The sequence below is a fragment of the Crinia signifera genome, chromosome 7 (assembly GCF_055691185.1).
Source record: "Crinia signifera chromosome 7, ASM5569118v1, whole genome shotgun sequence".
NCBI classification, from domain to species: Eukaryota; Metazoa; Chordata; class Amphibia; order Anura; family Myobatrachidae; genus Crinia; species Crinia signifera.
This window is the reverse complement of record NC_139223.1, coordinates 155239955-155261968: the sequence shown is the minus strand read 5'-3', so window position 1 is coordinate 155261968 and position 22014 is coordinate 155239955. Positions and strand designations below refer to the sequence as shown.

The window sequence follows — 22014 nt, the reverse complement described above, 5'->3', positions numbered from 1 at the left end:
AACTGCTTTGCTTGGAAGAAAAACAAATAAAACCAGCAAATAAAACGCCTCGAGAGGTGGGAGGGATTCAACTGTGCATAAGGTGACGTTATACTTCTCATCGCTATGGTGGAAAACAATCACTAGTTACAATTTACCGTTCTAAAATGGCATATCTTATTGATGCCAGGAAATTAAATAACCCCAGTATAACCTAAAGGACAAACTTCCTACAGCCCAGTTATCCATCCCTCTGCACAAAGATCCCTATCCACAAAAAAAAACATTTACAGCATCAGAACCTAAAGAGCAGCATTAACCTCCAAAAGATTTTTGCTGTACTTCACCAATATCAAGCCAAACCAAAACTGCCACCACGCAGTAAACAAGTGTCCAGCTGTATACAACCAAATATTTATCTGTCCAATGGGAATAAAACATGGTAATGAAAGGGAGAAAATGACAATCAGCTCTTTGCCTCCAAATACTGGGATACGGACAAAACACTTTGTTAAATCAAATAGATTTAATTTGTCTACTTACGAGCAAATGGTTATTCGTCATTTGCTCACATTACCAGATTTCTGCATTGGGAAGGCTAGATAGAATATAGAGGAGATGAAATAAGTTAACTATCCTATGACAAAGAAACTAAGGGGGTTATTCAGATTCACTCGGAAAGGCACAATCACACTCTAATGGACAAAACCATATGCGATGCAGTTAAGGCTGATGTAACATGTGCAGAGAGAGTTAGATTTGGGTGGGTGGGGGGACGGGACAATAAAAACACCCAAATCTAACTGCACGTTACATCAGCCCCACCTGCAGTGCATATGGTTTTGTCCATTAGAAAGATTGTGCCTTTCCGAGTGAATCAGAATAACCCCCGTAAATACTAATCAAATACTTTTACCAGTTTTATGCGTAACCATTACTCTTATAATTTATCCAGTTTAATACTTGTCACAAGTTACGTTTCTAGAAATGTTGTCCCACTAGATTTAATTTATATGAAAAAAACACAATTATATTCAAACAAATTAAAAACTACCAAGGAAGTCTAATTACCTTGTTAACTGGAGATGGGGAATCTATCTCCTGTTGTCTCTTAAGCCCTTTCTTAAGAATACTGGTTGAGGGTGATGCAGATGGGGACCAGTTGAAACTTCCACTCGGGCTATCATTAGCCATAAAGGTCAGTCCTTTCATTTTTGGTGGAGAATAAGTGTTGGACATTCCATCTCCGAGGTTCTCCAAGGGCACACTCTCAGGCATTCTTGGAGTGGCACAATTTTCTGTAGCTTCAGGAATTTCTTCCTCCACCTTTGCCCTATTGGGTAATATAGTCAATGTAACTGTAGCCTGAAGTGTTTCCGGCTCACTTTTGTCCACACGTGTGCTTTGTGCATTCTCCTCCAAGTTTGTATATTCTTCTGTTTCATTCTTTGCCTTGGGCTTGTCTGTTGAAATGCATCTCTCTTCATCGGATTGCTCATGGACATTGTTTATTTTAGAAACCTCTGGGGCAGCGTCCTTCATTTCAGTATGATCCGTTATAAGATTGTTCGGTTCTGCACCAACATAAATTTTTTCAGCTATGTTGGCATCCTCCTCATCTGATACAACACACTGAGCATTTTCCAAGTCCTCCTCAATTTCAACAACTAGGTTACTTGCTGGCACTTCAGTTATCTGTTCCGTCAACGTGTTGCAATTGGTGGTTTCCTGTTGCAGTTCTTCAGCTTGCATCTGCTCCCCTTCTGAACGCACCTCTTCAGCTTGCATTTGTTCCTTTTCTGAACACACCTCTTCAGCTTGCATTTGGTCCTTTTCTGAACACACCTCTTCAGCTTGCATTTGGTCCTTTTCTGAACACACCTCTTCAGCTTGCATTTGGTCCTTTTCTGAACACACCTCTTCAGCTTGCATTTGGTCATTTTCTGAACAAACCTCTTCAGCTTGCATTTGTTCCCCTTCTGAACAAACCTCTTCAGCTTGCATTTGTTCCTTTTCTGAACACACCTCTTCAGCTTGCATTTGTTCCCCTTCTGAACAAACCTCTTCTACATGATCCACCTCCAAAGTTACATCTGCCCTAATTTCTTTCGGGCTTTCTGCCACTATAGTTTCATTATCGAGTTCTTCTGATGTATCCATGACTTCAACTGTCTTTGTTTGAACGAAAACTTGAGTTTGTTCCCCCACTTCACTGTTGCTCTCACTTAACTGTTCAATGGTTTGTTCTTGCTCGGACTCAGTTTCTGACCTTATCTCGCTAGCAGAGGGCTTGAAAAATACTTGCTCATTTGCTAGTGGGGTGCTGATAGCACATGGCCCAGAGAATGTATCATTAAACTGCATTTCAGAAGGAATATGCATTTTCTGTTTACTTTCAACTTCTTCAGATTTTTCATGCTTATTTGGCACAACACAGCAATCACACACCTTTGACCTTCTTAATCGTTTGCTTTTCTTATTGGGACAATCAAGTGACTGTAAGCTACTTTCAGAATTTTGGAAAACATCTGAAACAGCAGTTGAAAAGTCACCAGCAGTGGGCTCAGTCATTAAACTTTGGAAGGTGCCATTATTCTCCATAGACATTTTGGAAATTTCATAAGTTTTGTTGGCCTCAACTGCAGTTAATTTAGGTCCTAGTTCAGAATCTCCATTATTTTCTAGTGACAGATTTGTTGAATGCGATGGGGTACCTGCAATTATTGTATATGTTTTATTATCTGCACCAGACTGCATTTCATCCATTTCAGAAAAGGTAGAAGCAGTTTCAAAATTTGTCCCACAGTTCTCCATGTCCACCTGAGGTTTAGATTTGGCCGGTTGCTCTTGAAGACTTTCAGACTTTTCACCCTTTTCAAGTTTCTCCACACTTCTAGCACTACCTTTCCGCTTTCTTTTGCTTGTTGTTATTTCAGGAGTTTCAGGTTTATCAGACTCTGCAAGCAAGTCTACCTGAGAAAGAGACGTCAAAGACCGTCTGGTTTGATATCTAGGTCTACTGCTAAGCGTCTCCTTACTCTCCTTGCTAGAATTAGAATCTGGGAGTTCCTCCACTTGAGATTCATTCTTCACTATTTTGCTAGGGACTGTAGCCTCTTCTTGAGCTTTCGTCGCAAGATCCGGATTATCTTTAATCTTCACGATCCTTTCACTTTGTTGCCTGCTTGGTGTTTCCTTAGATGGCAGACTTTTCTTTGAGACAGATTTTTGTTCCTCCTTTGTGAGGCAAAGCTTTTCCGTCTCCGAGTCACTTTTAATGCTTTCTAATATTTCTGATTGTCTCCTGGAAGAACGCCTCAAGATTTGACTAGCAGGTGCCTTCTGTGGTACTTGCGAATCTTTATGTCGGGCCTGGTCGACAACCTCCGGTGGAGTATTTTCCTTGGTGTCTACTGCATACTCTCCTACAAAGTTTTCTTTATCCTGTCCGCCAACCTTTTTTTCTATTTGAGATTGCGAGTCTGGAACAAAGTCATTTTCCTCCATTTCCTCACTGGCATTCATCACAGAATCATGTGTACATTCCTTATTAGGATCTTCAGATACACCAGGTTTGTTATTTTCTTCAGCAACACGTGCTTTTGACCGTTTTTTGGATACTGGTTTTGAAACCTCATATAATGTTTTTGTATTCTTTAAAAGTATTGCAGTGTTCTCTACGGTTTCACCTCCTTTTTCTATTATATCCAAAGCTTCTTGGCTGTCTGGTACTAAAATAACTTCTTTTGCAAAATTTGATTTGGTCAAGGGGCTAAAAGAGCGATTCTCAGAACTGTCAAACTTTTCTAATGTGATGAAGGACTGCCGTCTACTTGTTGGTGGGGGTGGCGTTCCAGAAACCATATCTGAAGAGGTAGAACTATTGCTGACATTAGACATATTCTGAACTTCATTTGAGGTATTTAAGACTGCGGAATCCTCTATGGACTTGGCGTTTTCAACTTTGACCTCTAACATATCTGCATCAGAAATGTCAATGACTGAAGCTTTGTCTTCCTTGGCTTCTGTTTTCTCTACCTATGCATGGGGAGGAGAAAAAGGAAATTGAAAATACATTTAAAACTAGAACATTTTTTGCAGGCAGTAATTTCAAGTTTCTTTGGGGTATTTTATTACCCCTGTATGTGTTCAGGGTTAGGAAATTTAAACTGAGCATGAAGTGCAATGTTATAATGATTAAGCCCACCTATAACATGATGTAAAACCCTAGGCCACTGTGGTAAGTGGGATTTGCCTTCCACAATGTACAGGCAGACGTGAAAGGGGTCAGTGGCTTGTAAAAAACAAAAAACAACTTACATCTATTTCAATTACATTTCCTTTTGGGTCATCTGCTTTTGCTGGTTTCTCTCTATTAAAAAAAAAAAAAAAAAAAACGGGTTAGGTTTTTCTTAAAATGTTAAAAAGCAAGAGTACTGTACAGTCATACTTACACTGAATTTTCCTGGCTCTGAGTATACTGAGTGAACAAATTGGTGTCTTGAGATGCATCTAAATTGTTGTACATGGTAGGTATGTCCACTCTAAATAAGACACAAACGTAATCGAAAATCAGCCCAATCCAATTCCTTTTCATTTAAGAACCACATTTAGAGTGGAAAGATTCTGATAGAGTTAAGAGGCTCTCCCCAGCCCCCAATACAGATTGCTCCTAACTGTCTTTAATACAGCCTAACAGGCCAGATTTATGTATAACCATACTTTAAGCACACGCAACAGTCAGTTGGATTTTATCCATCTCTGCTTAAGCATGGATATCTTTAAACCTGGACTGCACAATAAAAAGGTAAGGCACCATTTTTAAGCCCCAAAACAAAACAGCAATAGGCTTTTCAAGGAAGTATAAATCCCCATTGAAACCACACTTAAAAACAATTAATGCTACACATTCTACAGAGTCTCTGAGACACCCTAAATTTAAGTTTCAAGGAAGCATAGATGGTGAAATCAGAATAACAGATTGATTTTTTCACCTGTGCACAACCATGGCCAACTTTAAAAGCTGTAAAATAAGGGTGCCTTGAGGATCAAGTTTGGGAACCAGTGACTAACCACAAATGGCATGTGTATTACGGGATGCGGTCATTTGGTCTACTGCATTATGGTAGACAGTCATTAGGTCGAATCCATTAGGTCGACATGCTAAAAGGTCGACATGACTCTAGGTCGACATGGGAAAAGTGACGTTTGAGGGAAAAGGGGAGAGGGAGATGGACCAGTGCACAGGTTAGAAGATAGTATATTGATACGTGAGCAAATAATTCAGCTATCCACAATACAAGTTGATCAAGAGAACAGGAGGTTCCCCAGAAAAATCACGAGTGTGGAGGTGCACCCTAGAGAGTAAAATAAATGCTAAAGAGGAGAAGGAACGACTCTCTTTTTTGTTGGGGCACTCTTAGTAAATAATTGTAACTAATAACCTAGTATAATTTAATAATTTAGGTTATTAGTTACAATTATTTACTAAGAGTGCCCCAACAAAAAAGAGAGTCGTTCCTTCTCCTCTTTAGCGACATGGGAAAAGGTCGACATGATTCTAGGTCGAAAGGTCATTAGTTCGACAGGTCATTAGTTCGACAAGGTCATTAGTTCGACATTGTCTATGTCGACATTCACAAGGTCGACATGAAGTTTTTCACTGTTTTTTGAGCCAACATGTGCCGACAGGCGGTATTTCATGCCCTACCATCCACTAGGGCGTGGTGGGAGAATAAAATAGTGTGCCGAGCGTAGCGAGGCACCGTGCCTGACGCATAGCGAGCGCAGCGAGCGATGCGAGGGGATGCAGTGCACTTTAAACTGTGTCCATGTCGACTGTGTTGACATTCAGGTAAAAAAAACAGTGAAAAACCCTATGTCGACCTTGTGAATGTCGACATAGACAATGTCGAACTAATGACCTTGTCGAACTAATGACCTGTCGAACTAATGACCTTTCGACCTAGAATCATGTCGACCTTTTCCCATGTCGACCTAGAATCATGTCGACCTTTTAGCATGTCGACCTAATGGATTCGACCTAATGACTTTCTACCATAATGCAATAGACCAAATGATCCCAACCCGTGTATTACCTACCTTTTTGTACGAAGAACTTCTTTTTGATGTTCAGTCAGAACTCTTTGCTTTGTTGCAGTAGGGATAACAACAAAGTCAACAGATTGTTCCTCCTCTAAAAGCTTCTTTTTTGTAATTGGTGAAGAAAAATCCAGCTTTAGCTAGGAGAGAAATCATAACTTGCTGTGTTAAGGCATATAGCCAAGCTGGACGCTAAGAGGATTTTTGGTACTCAAATCAATTTATTTTTCCCCATGGAGGGGATTCTGCCAACTTTGAGGGGTAAATGGCACATTAAACTAAAACTAGTTACATTCGTCTAGTAAAAATATAAAGATAAAAGTAGGCTATTTTAAGGCATATTTACGTAAAAAGGAATTACATATACTATTCGCGGTTTCCAATGTTTTCAGCCTAGGGCAACTTCATTCCACATCGAGTATCAAACTATTTTTTTTAGTTATTCCTCAGAATAAGGAGTATGCTGTGACTTTGAAGTTTGTTTTACCCACAATAGATATTAGAGGCCAATTTAGATTTCGAAATGCTCTTGAACAAACAAAAACCCTGACAAGATAGATAACTCAAATTTGTTTTGTAAATATATAGCTAGTCCTAAAAACCCTTGCAGCTCAGAAATTTTATAAATTCTCACTGATATACAATCCAAAAATAGACATCAAAATCTGACAATGTACTTTTGGCTTAATTTCAGCCATTAGTACATAAAATGGTAAATAAAAATGGTGGTGTCTGACTACTGACATAAAAGGGTGATCACACACACACAAAAATAATTTTGGCCAATTTAATAAGGATTGACCCCCTACCAACAGCAGAGGCCAGATGCTAGGAGTCATTGGTACAAGCATAGGATCTCACAAGCCCAATCTTAAGCACAGTGAGAAACAAGGCTGCACTATGTTCCAGCCATGGCTTCTAACTCCCAGGCTTAGCAGTGGGCAAATGCAAAAACCCTAGTGTTCCCTATATATGGAAGACCAGGTAAGTCTAGTGCTGGAAAACAAACCATAGAGAAACATATGGCACCAAGAATACTCTTGCCTGCTACCTGCAGGAGAGCTCTCCTAGAACTCAAGCATTAGGAACGAGAAAAACAAACAAAAAAAACACTTACAAAAGCTGCTCCTGGCAGTTAGCAAAGTTGGCACCTGCTCTAAGGCAACATATCAAAAATGGGATTTGTGTACTTACCGTTAAATCCTTTTCTCCGATTCCACAGGTGGCACTGGAGATCTACAGTGGGGAATAGAGGGCGACCACTAGGAGCTTGGGCACTATAAAAAAATTACACAGAGTGGCTAGCTCCTCCCCTCTACTTCCCCCTACCCGGCAGTCTAAAGAATGTGCCCGGAGGAGGCTGGAAGATGCAACATACTTCCGAGAGGAGGATCACCAACCACATACAACATACATTCTAGAAATCGTAGAACAGAAGAATATTAGAAAATTCAGTCAAACAGAGACAACCAAACACTTGAATAGAACAGAGGCCTTTGTAGACAACTTCGAATGACCCTGTGATAACTGTAATGAATACCAGAAGACCTTTAAAAGGTAGCAGCGCCGGGAGGGCGTCCAGTGCCACCTGTGGAATCGGAGAAAAGGATTTAACGGTAAGTACACAAATCCCATTTTCTCCTTCATCCACCAGGTGGCACTGGAGATCTACAGTGGGGACGTCCCAGAGCTCCCATCCCGGGTGGGAAGGCGCTGAGATCTTTCCAACACTGCCCGGCCAAACTGGGAAGCTTGAGCCGCAAAAGTATCAAACCGGTAAAATTTGATAAATGTTCTATGTCCCGACCAGGTGGCGGCCCTACACAATTGAAGTACCGACACGCCTCGGGCAGCCGCCCATGAAGGGCCTACAGACCTTGTAGAGTGTGCCGTAATCGTCGGAGGAGGCACCTGAGATGCCGTCAGGTATGCCTGTCTGATTGCAAGACGAATCCACCTGGCTAAGGCCTGCTTGGAGGCCGGCCAACCTCTTTTGGACATGTCATAAAGAACAAATAGAGAATCAGTCTTCCTCAGGGAAGCTGTCCTGGAGGTGTAAATTCTGAGGGCCCTTACCACATCCAGGTATTTTGAATCACTGGAGTCCTCTGTAAACGCAGGCACCACAATGGGCTGGTTTATATGGAAAGAGGACACCACCTTTGGGAGGAAGGATGCCTTCGTCCGTAATTCTGCTCTGTCCTCATGGAAAACCAGGAAAGGCGGGCGGCATGATAATGCGCTTAAGTCTGAAACCCGCCTAGCTGACGCTAACGCCACAAGAAGAACTGTTTTCCAGGTTAGATATTTTAACTCCACTTCTTCCAACGGCTCAAACAGTGGAGACTGAAGGAAAGAGAGAACTAAATCTAGATCCCATGGTGAGGTGGGATTTCGAAAAGGTGGTTGAATCCTCAACACTCCCTGGAAAAAGGTCTGCACCTGAGGTAGTAGTGCTATCTTCCTCTGGAAATAGATGGAAAGTGCCGAAACTTGGACCTTCAGGGATCCCAGGCGTAATCCTGCTGTGAGACCCGCCTGGAGAAAGAGCAGCAGACGCGGCAGTTTAAAGTATCTAGGTGATACTTGACGGCTCTCGCACCACGAAATGTATGCCCTCCATATACGATAGTAATGAATGGAGGTGACTTCCTTCCTTGCTCGTAACATAGTAGGAATCACTGCTGAAGGAATCCCGGCTCTTCTTAGGATTGACCTCTCAGTAGCCAGGCCGTCAAATGAAGCCGCTGTAAGTCCGGATGGACGAAGGGACCTTGTGACAGCAGGTCTTGTTGTAGCGGCAGAGGCCACGGCTCGTCTACCAGTAGAGCTGTGAGCGTGGTGTACCACGCCCTGCGAGGCCAGTCCGGTGCTATTAGCAGCACCGTGACTGGTTCTCTGCGAATGCGCTGAAGAATCCGCGGTAACATCGGAAATGGAGGGAAGATGTAAACAAACTGGTAATGCCAGGGCAGCGTGAGTGCATCTACCCCCTCTGCTGCCGGATCCCGTGTCCGAGCACAGTATCTCGGAAGCTGGTGGTTGTTGCGGGAGGCCATCAGGTCTATTTGTGGACAACCCCAGCGATGGATCAGACTCTGAAAAACCTGCTGATGAAGCTTCCATTCTCCTTGGTGAATGTTGTGACGACTGAGGTAGTCCGCTTCCCAGTTCTCTACTCCCGGGATGAAAACTGCTGAAATTGCTCTGAGGTGTTCCTGTGCCCAGAGTAATATTCTGCTGACCTCCTTCATTGCGGTCCGACTGCGTGTTCCTCCCTGCTTGTTTACATATGCCACTGCTGTGGCATTGTCGGACTGTACTCTGACGGCTCTGTTTTGAAGCAAGTCTGCCGCCTCCAGCAATGCGTTGTATATTGCTCTGAGTTCTAGGATGTTTATCGGGAGTAAGGCTTCCAGAGGGGACCACAGACCCTGGAACTGATGTTCGAGTATGACTGCCCCCCACCCCCGGAGGCTGGCATCCGTGGTGAGAATCGTCCAGTCCCATATTCCGAATCTTTTTCCTTGATTGAGATTTTGTGAATTGAGCCACCACGCCAATGATAGGCGCGCCCGAGGAGATAGAGTTATTCTCCGATGGAGCGTGAGATGGGAACCTGACCACTGATTGAGTAGGCAGAGTTGAAGAGGTCTTGAGCGAAACCGTCCGTATTGAATCGCTTCGAATGTTGCTACCATTTTTCCCAACAGACGGACGCACAGGAAAACTGTGACCCGTCTGTGTTGTAGCACCAACCGGACCAGGGCTTGAAGTGACGCAATCTTGTCCTCTGGCAGGAAGATCTTCTGTTGGACTGTGTCCAGCATCATTCCGAGGAACAGTAACCTCTGTGTTGGCTGGAGTTGAGACTTCTGATAATTGAGCATCCAGCCGTGGCGTATCAGTATCTCCTGTGTACGCTCTATGTTGGAATGAAGGATGGCTGCCGACGGCGCCTTCAGAAGCAGATCGTCGAGATATGGCACTATCGAAATCCCTTGGGATCTGAGAAGTTGCATCATCACCGCCATGATCTTTGTAAAGATCCGGGGTGCCGATGAAAGTCCGAAGGGTAGAGCTTGGAACTGAAAGTGATCGTCTCTGATGGCGAATCTTAGAAACGCCTGATGAGGCGGCCAAATTGGTATGTGCAGGTAGGCGTCCTTGATGTCTAAGGACACCAAGAACTCCTCCGGCTCCAAACCTGCTATGACCGACTGTAACGATTCCATTCTGAACTTCACCACTCTCAGGTAAGGGTTGAGATGTTTCAGATTCAGAATTGGACGTGTGGAGCCGTCTGGCTTCGGCACGAGGAAAAGGGTCGAATAAAAACCCTGAGTTCTCTGCTCCGGCGGGACTGGGATGATTACGCCCATTCCCCTGAGCTTGTGAACTGCCTGCAGGAGGGCTGTTGCTTTGTCTGGAGAAGCTGCCAAACCGGTTGTGAAAAATCGGTTTGGGGGCTTCCTTTGAAAGTCTATCCTGCAACCGTGGGTCACAGCTTCTGTGACCCAAGCATCCTGACAGGATAGACTCCACACCTGATGATAGAGACGCAGCCGCGCCCCCACCCTGGAGTCTCCTGAGTGGGGCTGAGGTAAGTCATGCTGCTGGCTTTGGGGCCGGCTTGGGGTCCTGGGGAGCTGCGGAAGCAACACCTCTACCCCGACCTCTGTAACCTCTGCCACCCGAGAGGCCACCCCTCGCGCGGCCCCGGAACCTTGCCGTAGGGCGAAAGGACGGTCCCTGAAAGGGCCTTCTAGGCGGAGCGGGAGGCGCTGCGGAAGGTAAGAAAGATGACTTCCCCCCTGTGGCCTGGGAAATCATCTTGTCTAATTCTGGTCCAAATAGACACTCCCCCTGAAAGGGCAGTGCCTCCACTGCTCTTTTGGATTCCGCGTCTGCCTGCCATTGGCGTAGCCAGAGGGCTCTGCGGGCCGAAATGGACAGAGCGGAGATGCGGGACGCCAAAACACAAACATCCGAAGATGCTTCTACCAGATAAGCAGCGGCTTCTTTAATGTGGTCCGCTAAGGCCACTAACTCACCAGTTGCGGGATCATCGCCGAGATTCTCCTGAATCTGGGTTGCCCAGGCCTCCATTGCCTTGTTCACCCAACATCCCACTTGTGCAGGACGTTGAATCAATCCCGCCGCCGTGTAGATGTTCTTAAGAGTGTTCAAGTTTTTTATCAGAAGTTTCCTTCAACGAATATGTTCCCGGTATCGGGAGCACTGTCTTCTTAGAGAGACGGGAGACCGATGTATCCACGGCCGGTGGGGTCTCGCATAATTTCCTACTGTCTGCAGGAAAAGGATATGCTGTTAGAAACCTGTTAGAGACCTGGAAACGTTTATCTGGATGAAGCCATGCATCCCTTAAATGTTGATCTAATTCCTCAGATACGGGGAAAGCGGCCGCCTGCTTGCGACGCTTGCCAAACATCTGAGGGCGATCTGGCAGAGTAATTTCGTCGTCTACCCTTAGGGTTGACTTCACCTTAGCGATGAGGTCTTCTAACCCCTGAGAAACCGGCTCAGGAGCTGGTTGTACCTGTACCAAATCCACCGGGTCAGTGTCAGGATATTGACCCTCCTCGAGGTGAGGCATGTCATAGTCTGACCCATATGTGTGAAATCTATCAGTGAGCAGATTGCGCTCATTAGGCAAGCTGGGCGGAGCTATTGGGTCCGCATCCCTAGGGTTAAGTGCCCTAGTTAATGATTCCACTGCTGAGGTTAATTCAGCCTGTTGGGACCTAGCGGTCTCTCTATCCTTATGAGAGGCTGATATTTCAGCAGATAAATGTGAAATCACTTGTGTCAATTGAGAAGCCCACACAGGGACCTCCTGCTGGGGTGCAGTCGGGGAGTCAGAACATTCTACACAAAGTACTGCTCCTTCCACCTGCAGGGTGAATTTATCCTGACATCTTTTACATGTCACCTTTTTTGTAGAACCCCCAGCCATAATCACTCTTACAGATAAAGTAAAGTATAGCAAGAATCAGTGTAGAACAGGTAGGGTGAGACAGAGGAGAATGAGCACCCACCAGTCAGATCTGCCCCCAGCGATAGAAACCTGCAGGGCTCTGACAATAATTTGACCCAGCCCTTGCTCGCTAGCCTTACCTCTATCACCCCACTGTATACTCACAGACCTGGGTGATAAGAGGTCCTCGGTAGGGCTGTACACACTCCCAGCGGCAGGACGCGGCTAAGCAGTGCTCCGGAGCTGCAGTAATGGCGCCGGTGTGAGGAGAACGCAGGGGAAGCTGGGAAATCCTCCCGCGCGCCATAGCTCCGCCCCCCGACTACAGCGCGCTTAATAACGCCGCTGTGTATAGCACCGCCATTACGCCCGGCCCCCCCTTGATAGCAGGGAGCCGGGCTCTACTCACCCTGCCTCGCTGACCGGTGGCGGTGGGCTGTGCGGACCGGACGCGGCCGCAAGCGACGGCGTCCAGTCACTCTGGGACGGTGGTCCCAGGAGCCGGGGACCCCACGCAGACCGCAAGCAGTGGCGTCGGGGTCCCCTCCGGCAGCTCCCACGACGCAGACAGGCAGCCGCTGCCTGTCTGTCCTCAGTGTATAAAGTTGAATAATTAACATATATAAAATAAAAAATCTTCATTTGCCCTGCGAGGGCAAACTGTTGCACCCAGCTCCCCGGGCACATTCTAAGACTGCCGGGTAGGGGGAAGTAGAGGGGAGGAGCTAGCCACTCTGTGTAATTTTTTTATAGTGCCCAAGCTCCTAGTGGTCGCCCTCTATTCCCCACTGTAGATCTCCAGTGCCACCTGGTGGATGAAGGAGAAAAGCTGAAGTTCAATTGTCTGAGAGAAGGGGATGTTTATTGTGAAACATTTACTCCAAAAGTTTTATTTAATGTGTCCGCACCCTACAGCACAATCTACACAAGTTTGGCCATGTTGTCCCAAACCAAAAAAGATAGAGACAGACATTCCACTGTACCCAAAACGCTAAAAAGCAATATTATTTGAAATACATCTTATGAACCCTGTTAAAAAAAAAAAATAAGGTTTTATATAACTACCGGTAAATCCAATTCTCGGAGTCCATAAGGGATGCTGGGGTCACTTGGATATAGATGGGGTTCAAAAGCAGCCTGTGCACATAAAACTTCAAACAGGGTGTGCTGGCTCCCTTCTATGCCCCCCTCCAGCAACTCAGTCTAGGTAAAACTGTACCCAAAGGTGGAAGACATAGTTGAGAGAAGAAAACCTAAGATACAAGTGGTGAGACAAACCAGCACACCATTCATAACGGAAAACAAACTGTTGAAATAACTTGCAAGACAAATTTCAACTACACCTGCAGAATAGCAAACCACTGAGGAGGACGCCCGGTATCCCTCATGGACTCAGAGAATAGGATTTACCTTTAGGTAAATAAAATTCTATTTTCTCAATCATCCATAAAGGGATAATGGGGATTCACTTAGTACTATGGGGATGTCCCAAAGCTTCCAGGAAGGGCAGGAACGTGGTGAGACTGTTGCAGCACTACCTGCCCAACTTTGGTATCATCTTCAGCCATGGTATCAAACCTGTAGAACAATTGTGTTCTTGCCAAAACAAGTAGCAGCTCAGCAAAGTTGTATAACGGAGACTCACAACCGCCCAGGAGGAACCCACAAATCAAGTTAAGTGGGCCTTTACAGAATTCAAAACAGGCAAAACCGCTGAAGAATAAGCTTTCTGAACAGTCAATCGTATCCAGTGAGCAATTGACTGCTTTGAAGCAGGACAACCATTTTTGTGAGCATCATACAAAACACAAAAAAGGAGTCAGTCTTCCTAGTCCCAGCTGTACTTTTAAGATAAATCTCTAAAGCAGTGTTTTTCAACCAGTGTGCCGTGGCACACTAGTGTGCCTTGAGCTGTTCTCAAGTGTGCCCCCACATCTAGAGATACCCAAACAAGTTTACAGTCACCATCAGTTCAAATGTTATTTACTGGTCTCTTCTTTTCATGTTAAGGGCCAATGTATTTTATTTTTTTTAACCGCCGAAACGATCTTCAGCAAAAAACTGCAGTAGAGTCATGAACTCCGCTCTGTCCTTGAAAAACTGTTAATTGGGGGCTGTCATGTAAGTCACCCTATTTGGAGACCAGTCTAGCCAAGGCCAAGGCATGACCACTTTCCATATAAAAGAACTTATCGTCAATGGAGTTCAACGGCTCAAACCAGGAGGACTGCAAAAAAAAAAGTAAATACCACGGACAGGTCCCACAGAGCAGTGGGCGGTACGAAAGGAGGCTGGATGTGAAGAACACCTTGTATAATCATCTGAAACTCCAGTAAGAGAGCCAACTTCTTCTGAAAGAAGGTGGAGAAGGCGGATATCTGCACCTTAATGGAGCCCAAACACAGCCCTATATCCACTCCAGCCTGCAGAAACCGGAGGAGCCGACCCTTCTCACCGAAAGAGGCCAAGGTTCGTCCACAGATATGGCTGTGGCTAGTCCGAGGCAATCAGAATTGCTTGCACCCTCTCCCTCCTGATCTTGCAGAGTACTCGGGACAGCGACAGAATTGAAGGGAAAAAGTATACCAGCTGGTATGACCAAGGCATCGACAGTGCATCCACCACCGCCTGAGGGTCCCTAATCCTGGCACAGTAAAGCTGCAGTTTCTGGGAACCAAATTGGTCAACATTCTGGAACTGATGGCGGGACGCCATCAGATGTAGGTTTGGACAACCCCACTGGTCCATGATCAGCTGGAACACCTGTGGGTGAAGACTTCACTCCCCTGGGTGTAGGTCGTATCGACTGAGTCTGTCTCCCAGTTTTACACGCCCCGAAATTAAAATGGCAATATGGCCCTTTTCTGCCCAGAGGATTTTGGAGACCTCCCGCATGCAGGCCCTCCTTTTTGTCCCTCCTTGACGATTGACATACGCTACAGCCGTAACGTTGTCGGACTGCACCTGAATCAGAGCCTCGTAAATATCCCAAAGTTCCAGAATGTTGATTGGAAGCAGAGACTTCTGGCTTGATCACCTGCCCTGAAACTGTACCCCTTGGGTTACAACTCCCAAGCCTCTTATTCTCGCATCCACCATTAAAAGGACCCAATTTGGTTCCCAGACAGTCATCCCTCAAACAGGTGAGACTACTGAAGCCACCACACCAGAGAAACTCTTACCTGAGGAGAGAGCCGTACCTATCAATCAATGCATGTGTAGGTGGGAGCCGGACAATTTGCACAGGAGTTCCAATTGAAAACTCCTGGCATGGAAACACCCATGTTGGATGGCCTCATAGGACGCCACTAACTTTCCCAACAGGCAAATACAAAGATGTACTGAGGCCTGGGTTCGAAGTCAGTACCTCCCTGACTAATTCCTGAATGGCCGTTTTGCCTTTTCTGGCGGAAGGAAGATCCTCTGGGCCACTGTGTACAGAATCCTCCCAAGAAAGAAGAAGTTTTTGGGTAGGCAGCAGGTGAGACTTCTGATCATTTAAAAGCCAACCAAGCCAATGTTGGGACAACAGCTGAGTGGTCCGAGAAATGCTGGCTAACAGCTGTTCCCTGTAATCCGCTTTTAGAAGATCCGACACGTATGGGATGATGTTGATCCCCTGCAGGCGCATCATCTCTGCCATAACCTTCGTGAACAACCTCAGTGCTGTAGAACACCCTGAAAGGCAGGGCACGTAACTGGTATGATCCTCCAACAGGTATATGTATATCCCCAATGATTCATCATTATTTTACAGCCTACACCAGGCATGTCCAACGTTGGCCCTCCAGATGTTGTGAAACTACACATCCCAGCATGCTTTGCCAAAGTTTTGCTATTAGGGAATGCTAAAACTATTACAAAGCATGCTGGAATGTGTAGTTTCACAACATCTGGAGGGCCAACGTTGGACATGCCTGGCCTACACCATAATGTTAGAATGTATTTGCATTCATACTCAATGATAACAAAGAAATCAGGTGTAGTGTTGTTCATTCGTCACCTGTTTCCCAGATCATCAATATTTTCTTCAACTCAATCAAGTCAAATTGAACCTTGGTGTTTCAAATTTCTAAGTGAAATTTTCCAAAACCAGCTTTGAGGTGCAAACCAACCGGTCCAGAGGAACCTTGTTGCTGAATGTCGGCTCTGAGCGCCACAGTGTCTCCGCAATGTGACAGACACGCGCACACACACACTCTTCAACTTACTATATAGATACTTTTGCTTGCATTTGAAAAGTTAGGGAGTGGGGGATTGAGACAAGCCAGTGCAACTGGGAGAAGCTTTTGTAAGAAGCCAATGCCAGAGAAACAGTGAACATACTTTTGATCACCCTCTAATCTAATCTCGGGGCAACTCAATCAAGAGCAATTTTCATTTATCAATAGCTAACGAGATAGTAAAATAAAAATATTCACATTCTACAAAACCCAGTCTTCAAATGATATGACAATGTTTATTTACAGTCGATCTTTGTTATGCTTTCCTACATTTACAAGGCATAAACCACCAGATAGAATATATCTTACCTTGGCCATTGGAGATTTAGTAGGGGTGCCCTTCTCTTTCAGCTCATCAGCACGGACCAGTAAGGATTCTCGTTTCCCAGTGGACTTCACTTCTATTCCACTGACCTTTGTCCCTATTTGGGAATTGTCCAACTAAGACAGAAATCAGATGCACAGTTGTATTTCAGATGTATTTAAAAGTAGTTTGACTGAAACTTAGGTTAAAAATAAAATAAGCTTACATTATCATAATATGGGCCGCTTGATTCTTCTGCGGCACTTGAGTAGGTAAAGCCAGGTAAGAGGAGTGGGGTTTTTGCCTTTACTTGACTTAATACTGGTCTATAAAAAAATGAAATGTTACAGTTGAAAATAGATCTTTGTATATATCAATGAAGTGTTGGGACAGTGGAGTTTTTTTGAGATGTAACGTGTGTGCGCGTTTTTTTTTTTTTTTAAATAAAATACAAATGCCTACTTCAGATCCTCAGGATAGACCAACACCGCAGCCTTAGCAAAGGACCCATTCCAGAACTGTGCAGCTTGATTCCTGAAAGTCTTATTCTTATGCAAGAATATGGCACAGAGCAGTGGTGAAACAGCTTCAAGCAAGTCATCGTCATAAGGACCGGTATATCGAGAGCCAAGACATTGGAGAACTTCACCAAGCAGTTTATCCAACTAGATGGAAGAAAAGACAAAAAAACACCCAGATCATTTTTTTGTTGCTACATAACAAATGAAGAGATTGGACCATAAAAGAAAACCTCACCTTACTGCCAAGACTACCGAACACTTTAGGAGAGTTCGACCTGTTGGTGAGAAAGGATTTCAGATAAAGTATAAACAGATTGACAAACTAGTAGATTAATCAATCATTACAAAGCAATAACTTTCAGCAAAAAGGATTTTCTCATGCCTAACTTGTCATTTTATTTTAGGTGTACAGAGCTTAAATCCTCTTTTAAACTACCAGAGTGGAAACATCAACTTTTAACGAGTTCAGCATTATTCTTAAGATCACCGTTCCCTATAGGAATAGAAGTAATCTAGAAATGCTAAAAGCATAAAAACAAGAAACTGCCTGCCTAGGGTGGTAGGCAAGTGAAGAGGCTACTGGGCTGGCCGGAGGCTAATGGTTTAACCAGCTTGGTGCCAGGTCAACCTCCAACCCTAGACCCAGCGTCAGCCAGTGTCTCCTATGGAGCAAAGAATAAAAACTTTATTTCAAAACCCAAATGTACTATTTTGGGGTACTTGTGTACTTTCACGGCGCCAGCATGGCGCCGTGCGTCTGTGTCCTCTTGTGGGGCTTGCTGCGCTCGCCCACACTACGGGCTCGGTGGCTCATCCACGCTATCTAAAATCAACTCCATGCCAACGTGGATAGTGGGGGTATGAACTATCCATGTTGGCAGGAAGTTTACAGCCCCGCAGCTGGACACAGACGCACGGCGCCGTGAAACTACACAAGTACCTATTTTGGTGCCCTCCACCAATGCCTGGATTTTTACTTGGAGAAGTGGGACTACATTAAATCATTGTCCTCCCTGATAAGCCTTGGCCTTCTGTGTTGAGGTTACATAACGTTGGATGGTTAAACAATTCACTCCCCCCCACTATCTGGTGACTTCTCACAAAGAAATGTTTAATGCCAGTGGCATGTCAAGTACCAATATTTACTGTATACACTTTCCATATTGTATTACTATTCCGATTTATATAATTAGAAGTAAATTAATGAAATGCTTAACATTAACTTCTTTTAAATTTCATTCATTGAAATTTGTAGGTTTCATGTTTAATCCCTCCACACACTCTATGGGGGTAATCAAAATGTGTCGAAGATGTTCTTAATGTACCAAAACGGAAGCAGATTCGTCAATTTAACGGCCATTTTTGACAATGCGAATTCGACTTTCAAATCCGCATGGGCAAAAAGGCAGCCGAAAATGGCCTCGTTGCGTAGGTATGTACTGAGATTTATAACGGTCAGAAATACTGGCACACATTGAATAACCCCCTATAGTCACATTTAAAGTCAAAGAAAAAAGGGAGGACTCTGGTATTGGGAAATATTCACATGTAATAGGAAGGACTAGATGTCAAATATAAAATCATAGCCTAATAACTTGGATTGTTAGGATTACAAAGCAATAAAAAACATGGTTGATCAAGGTTTCTAATACAGAGCAATGCTTCACAGTATTAATATAAAGAAGCAGGATTCAACTTGTTTTCATTTAAACATTCATGTAAAAAAAGTTTTAACCAATAAAAACTGTAAATTACAAAACTAAAAAAACCTTAATGGTCACTTTGGATGTATATGCTTACAGATGGAGCTTAGCCCATCTTTGCAGGGGCTGGCAACCACGCCATCCCCTACCAGGGGACGCGCGCGTGCACACGAGACCCTCGCGCGCCCCCTGGAAACTGAGCCTGCCTCCTGGCCCCGCCGCAGGTATCCCTCGCCACCCCCTAATCCTGCCCGCCTCCCTGAAGAGGAGACAGACTGGGACGCGCGTGCGTGTGAGATGCACGCACGTCCCAGTTCAGTGTAGCCCCTGTCCACCGGCGCTTGCCAGCAGGGAAGGTCTGGCGAGCCCCGGCCAAGGATGGCAGGGGCTACATCTGAAAATAAATATAAAATATATTAAATATATTGCTCCCCATTACTCACTTTGTTTTAGTGTAGAACACAGATACAGGCTTTGTAAGCAGCGTAAAGACAGTCCTAAGGATTGAAGGTAAACTGATATGGCTGATACAGGTAGATAAAACGCTTATGATGCAGGAGCCTATGGCAGTCAGCGTTGAAGCGTTGGCTTCTACTTGACTCTGATCGGTGAACAAAATGTGAAAGTCTTCAATTAATCTCACATATAGCTTCAGAAAAGAATTCAGATTTCCCAAGGGACCTTTCTTCTTCTTAGCCCAATCTGTAGGAGTGTGTGGAGCTGGAAGTACACAAGGGTTATAGTTAATAAGCATGCAATCTTACAGCGCTTTTATTCTATGAAAAGAAAACCCGACTGTTGCCTGAAACCAATTGTTTTCTACCAATGCAAAAAGGAATAAGGTGGAGTATGTGTATTTAAGGCTCTGTACCCACTGTATAGCGTTCCCCATAGGATGGATGAAGTGCAGCTAAACAAGTCACAGAAAATGCTTACTCAAGAGGTTGCAGTTAAATCACTTAAGTGAACTCCTCGTTACCTTTTGTTTTTGGTTGAAATTTTGTACTATATGGGGAGAAGTTGATACGTTCCACAATTACTGTGACGACTTGAACAATTCTTTCCAACAGATTTAGCCCCTATAAAAAAATAAATGTAAAAAAGTTATTCTTTAATAATATATATATATATATATATATATATATATATATATATATATATATATATATATATATATATATATATATATATATATATATATATATATGCTGGAGAAACTTACCCTAAAATAGAAGCAGAAAAATACAAATCCTACTCACCAAGGGATGATTCCCAAGTCCAGAAAGTATACGGGAGCAGAGTTCCTCACAACATACATTTTCATCAGTTGTGGTAACCAATGCGGCACAGCGAGCAAAGGCCTTATACAGTTCTGACCATGTGCGCATCAATGTCTTCATAGTGGGCTGAAACAGTGAGGAACGCAAACTTAATAAATGCAAATGTACGCAAGCGTGCTAAGACATGTATGACCACGCCACTTACCTGTGGAAACTCTGTAATGGGGAAGATGTGATTTATAGGCAGCATTAAAGCACTGTGTATAGCACTGAAGTTGTGTTCCAGGGCATCTCCTTGGTTTACTTCATTAGTCTGAAACATAGAAATAGGATTTGTGTACTCGCTGTAAAACCCATTTCTTGTACTCCATCTGGGTGGGGTCACTGCCACTCTGGAGGCATGGCATTGTTAGCATGGATTTAACAGTTAAACAATCTGAAACTAATGCTGGGTACACACTAGATCATTTGTACCCAGCACGACCTGGTTAGCGATGGGACTCCGCATTGGCAAGTGCATACACAGCATGGGACCATGCAGCATTAGATCACTAGCGAACGACACCCCCAGTTTGAGCTGTATGTACAGGCAGGGGATATCGCTAGCAAGCCACAGTAGCACCCATCACTAGCGATGTAGTGGGTACACACTGAAGGATTCAGTATTTGGCATAACAAATTGTCATAATCTCCAAATTTGTTTCTACGATCCTCTAGTGCAGGGGTGGGCAACATCCAGCCCGCAAAATTATCCGACCTGGCCTGCTGCCACCCAGCTGGCTGAGCAGTCATCGCGTTTACAGTAGTCCCAAGATGTGGCGCCACTGAGGTAAGCTATAGTACATTATGTGGGCAGCAGGCCAGGATTTCCTTGTGACGTCAGGTGCTGGGGAGGCGGAGCCAAAGCACGAGTTGAGCACAGCGGCACATCCACTCTTGCGCTTTGCCTCCGCTTCCCAGCATCTGTCGACGCAAAGGTAATCGCAGCAGGCTTGCCCCCCAAAGCAACCATGCTTTCTTCAGAGGCGCAGCATATTTCGTTCCGTAATTTGAAATAAAACAGCACCAAAAATGATATTGAAAGTGGCCTTCTGCCATTGGGACCTGCCAGGGAGGGAAGGAGGAAAAGCTGGAATCTGTGTATTGGGGGTGTTTAGCAGCCATCTGTTTCTGCTGTACCCAGTAAGTTCAGGTCATCAAGAATATTGAGAGTACACTTGTAACGAGAACGGACATGCCAAGAATTTGAAGGATACTTCCCAGAGCATGAAGTAAACTGAAATCCCACTCTTGTACAAGCACTGTCACTCACCAATGACTAGGGGCCCAAGAGGTGCCTTCTGCAGGCTAGAAATTGTCTAGATAAGACCGCTACCTGAGAGAAGTGTCACACCAGACAGCAAAGCCAGCTCCCATTTAAGACAACAAAAAGGCAGAGACCAAGTACCTGACAGATTAAGATGAAGCAAGCAACCTAGGTCAACATGAAAAACATAAAGAGGGCATGGAAGGCTAAACTTGGAAGATAACCACCCCAACCAATAACATACTACAGAAGTGGTCTAACCCACAACTGTAACCTTGTCCAACCAAAATGCCCAGAAATTGGTAGTTTAACGTTTACACTGGGAAACCTCAAATCTAGCTGAGAAGCAGTTAAAGAAAGACCGATGGCTGATAAAAGCTCTTAGATACCCCATCACAAAATCACCAGATGCAAGCTCTACTGCCTCAAATGTACTGTGTGCCAACAGAATGAAATGCTTCCCAGTAATCTACCCCATGGAGAATTGTAGAGATCATCAGGACACTTCAGCGGTTTCAGTCAGGATCTGCAACATGAATGTGGGGTGATAAAATATCTGCCGACCAAGCAACTACAAGTTAGAAATTAGAAGCAAATG

The 22014-nt window shown here is 44.5% G+C and overlaps 1 protein-coding gene across 2 annotated transcripts in view; it reads right to left on the bottom strand.

The window, feature by feature from the left end:
• RIF1 (replication timing regulatory factor 1) overlaps nt 1-22014 on the bottom strand; it is a 51617-nt gene that overhangs the window by 6000 nt on the left and 23603 nt on the right. For both annotated transcript variants that reach the window (XM_083154034.1, XM_083154033.1), the window contains exons 19-30: nt 20316-20423; nt 20090-20236; nt 19810-19909; nt 19274-19550; nt 17363-17402; nt 17069-17271; nt 16833-16932; nt 16612-16743; nt 6082-6221; nt 4434-4523; nt 4300-4351; nt 1051-4017 (exon numbers count right to left, since the gene is read on the bottom strand). In XM_083154034.1, coding sequence (XP_083010160.1) covers nt 1051-4017; nt 4300-4351; nt 4434-4523; nt 6082-6221; nt 16612-16743; nt 16833-16932; nt 17069-17271; nt 17363-17402; nt 19274-19550; nt 19810-19909; nt 20090-20236; nt 20316-20423 — 4356 coding nt within the window. The remainder of the gene's footprint in view (nt 1-1050; nt 4018-4299; nt 4352-4433; nt 4524-6081; nt 6222-16611; nt 16744-16832; nt 16933-17068; nt 17272-17362; nt 17403-19273; nt 19551-19809; nt 19910-20089; nt 20237-20315; nt 20424-22014) is intronic.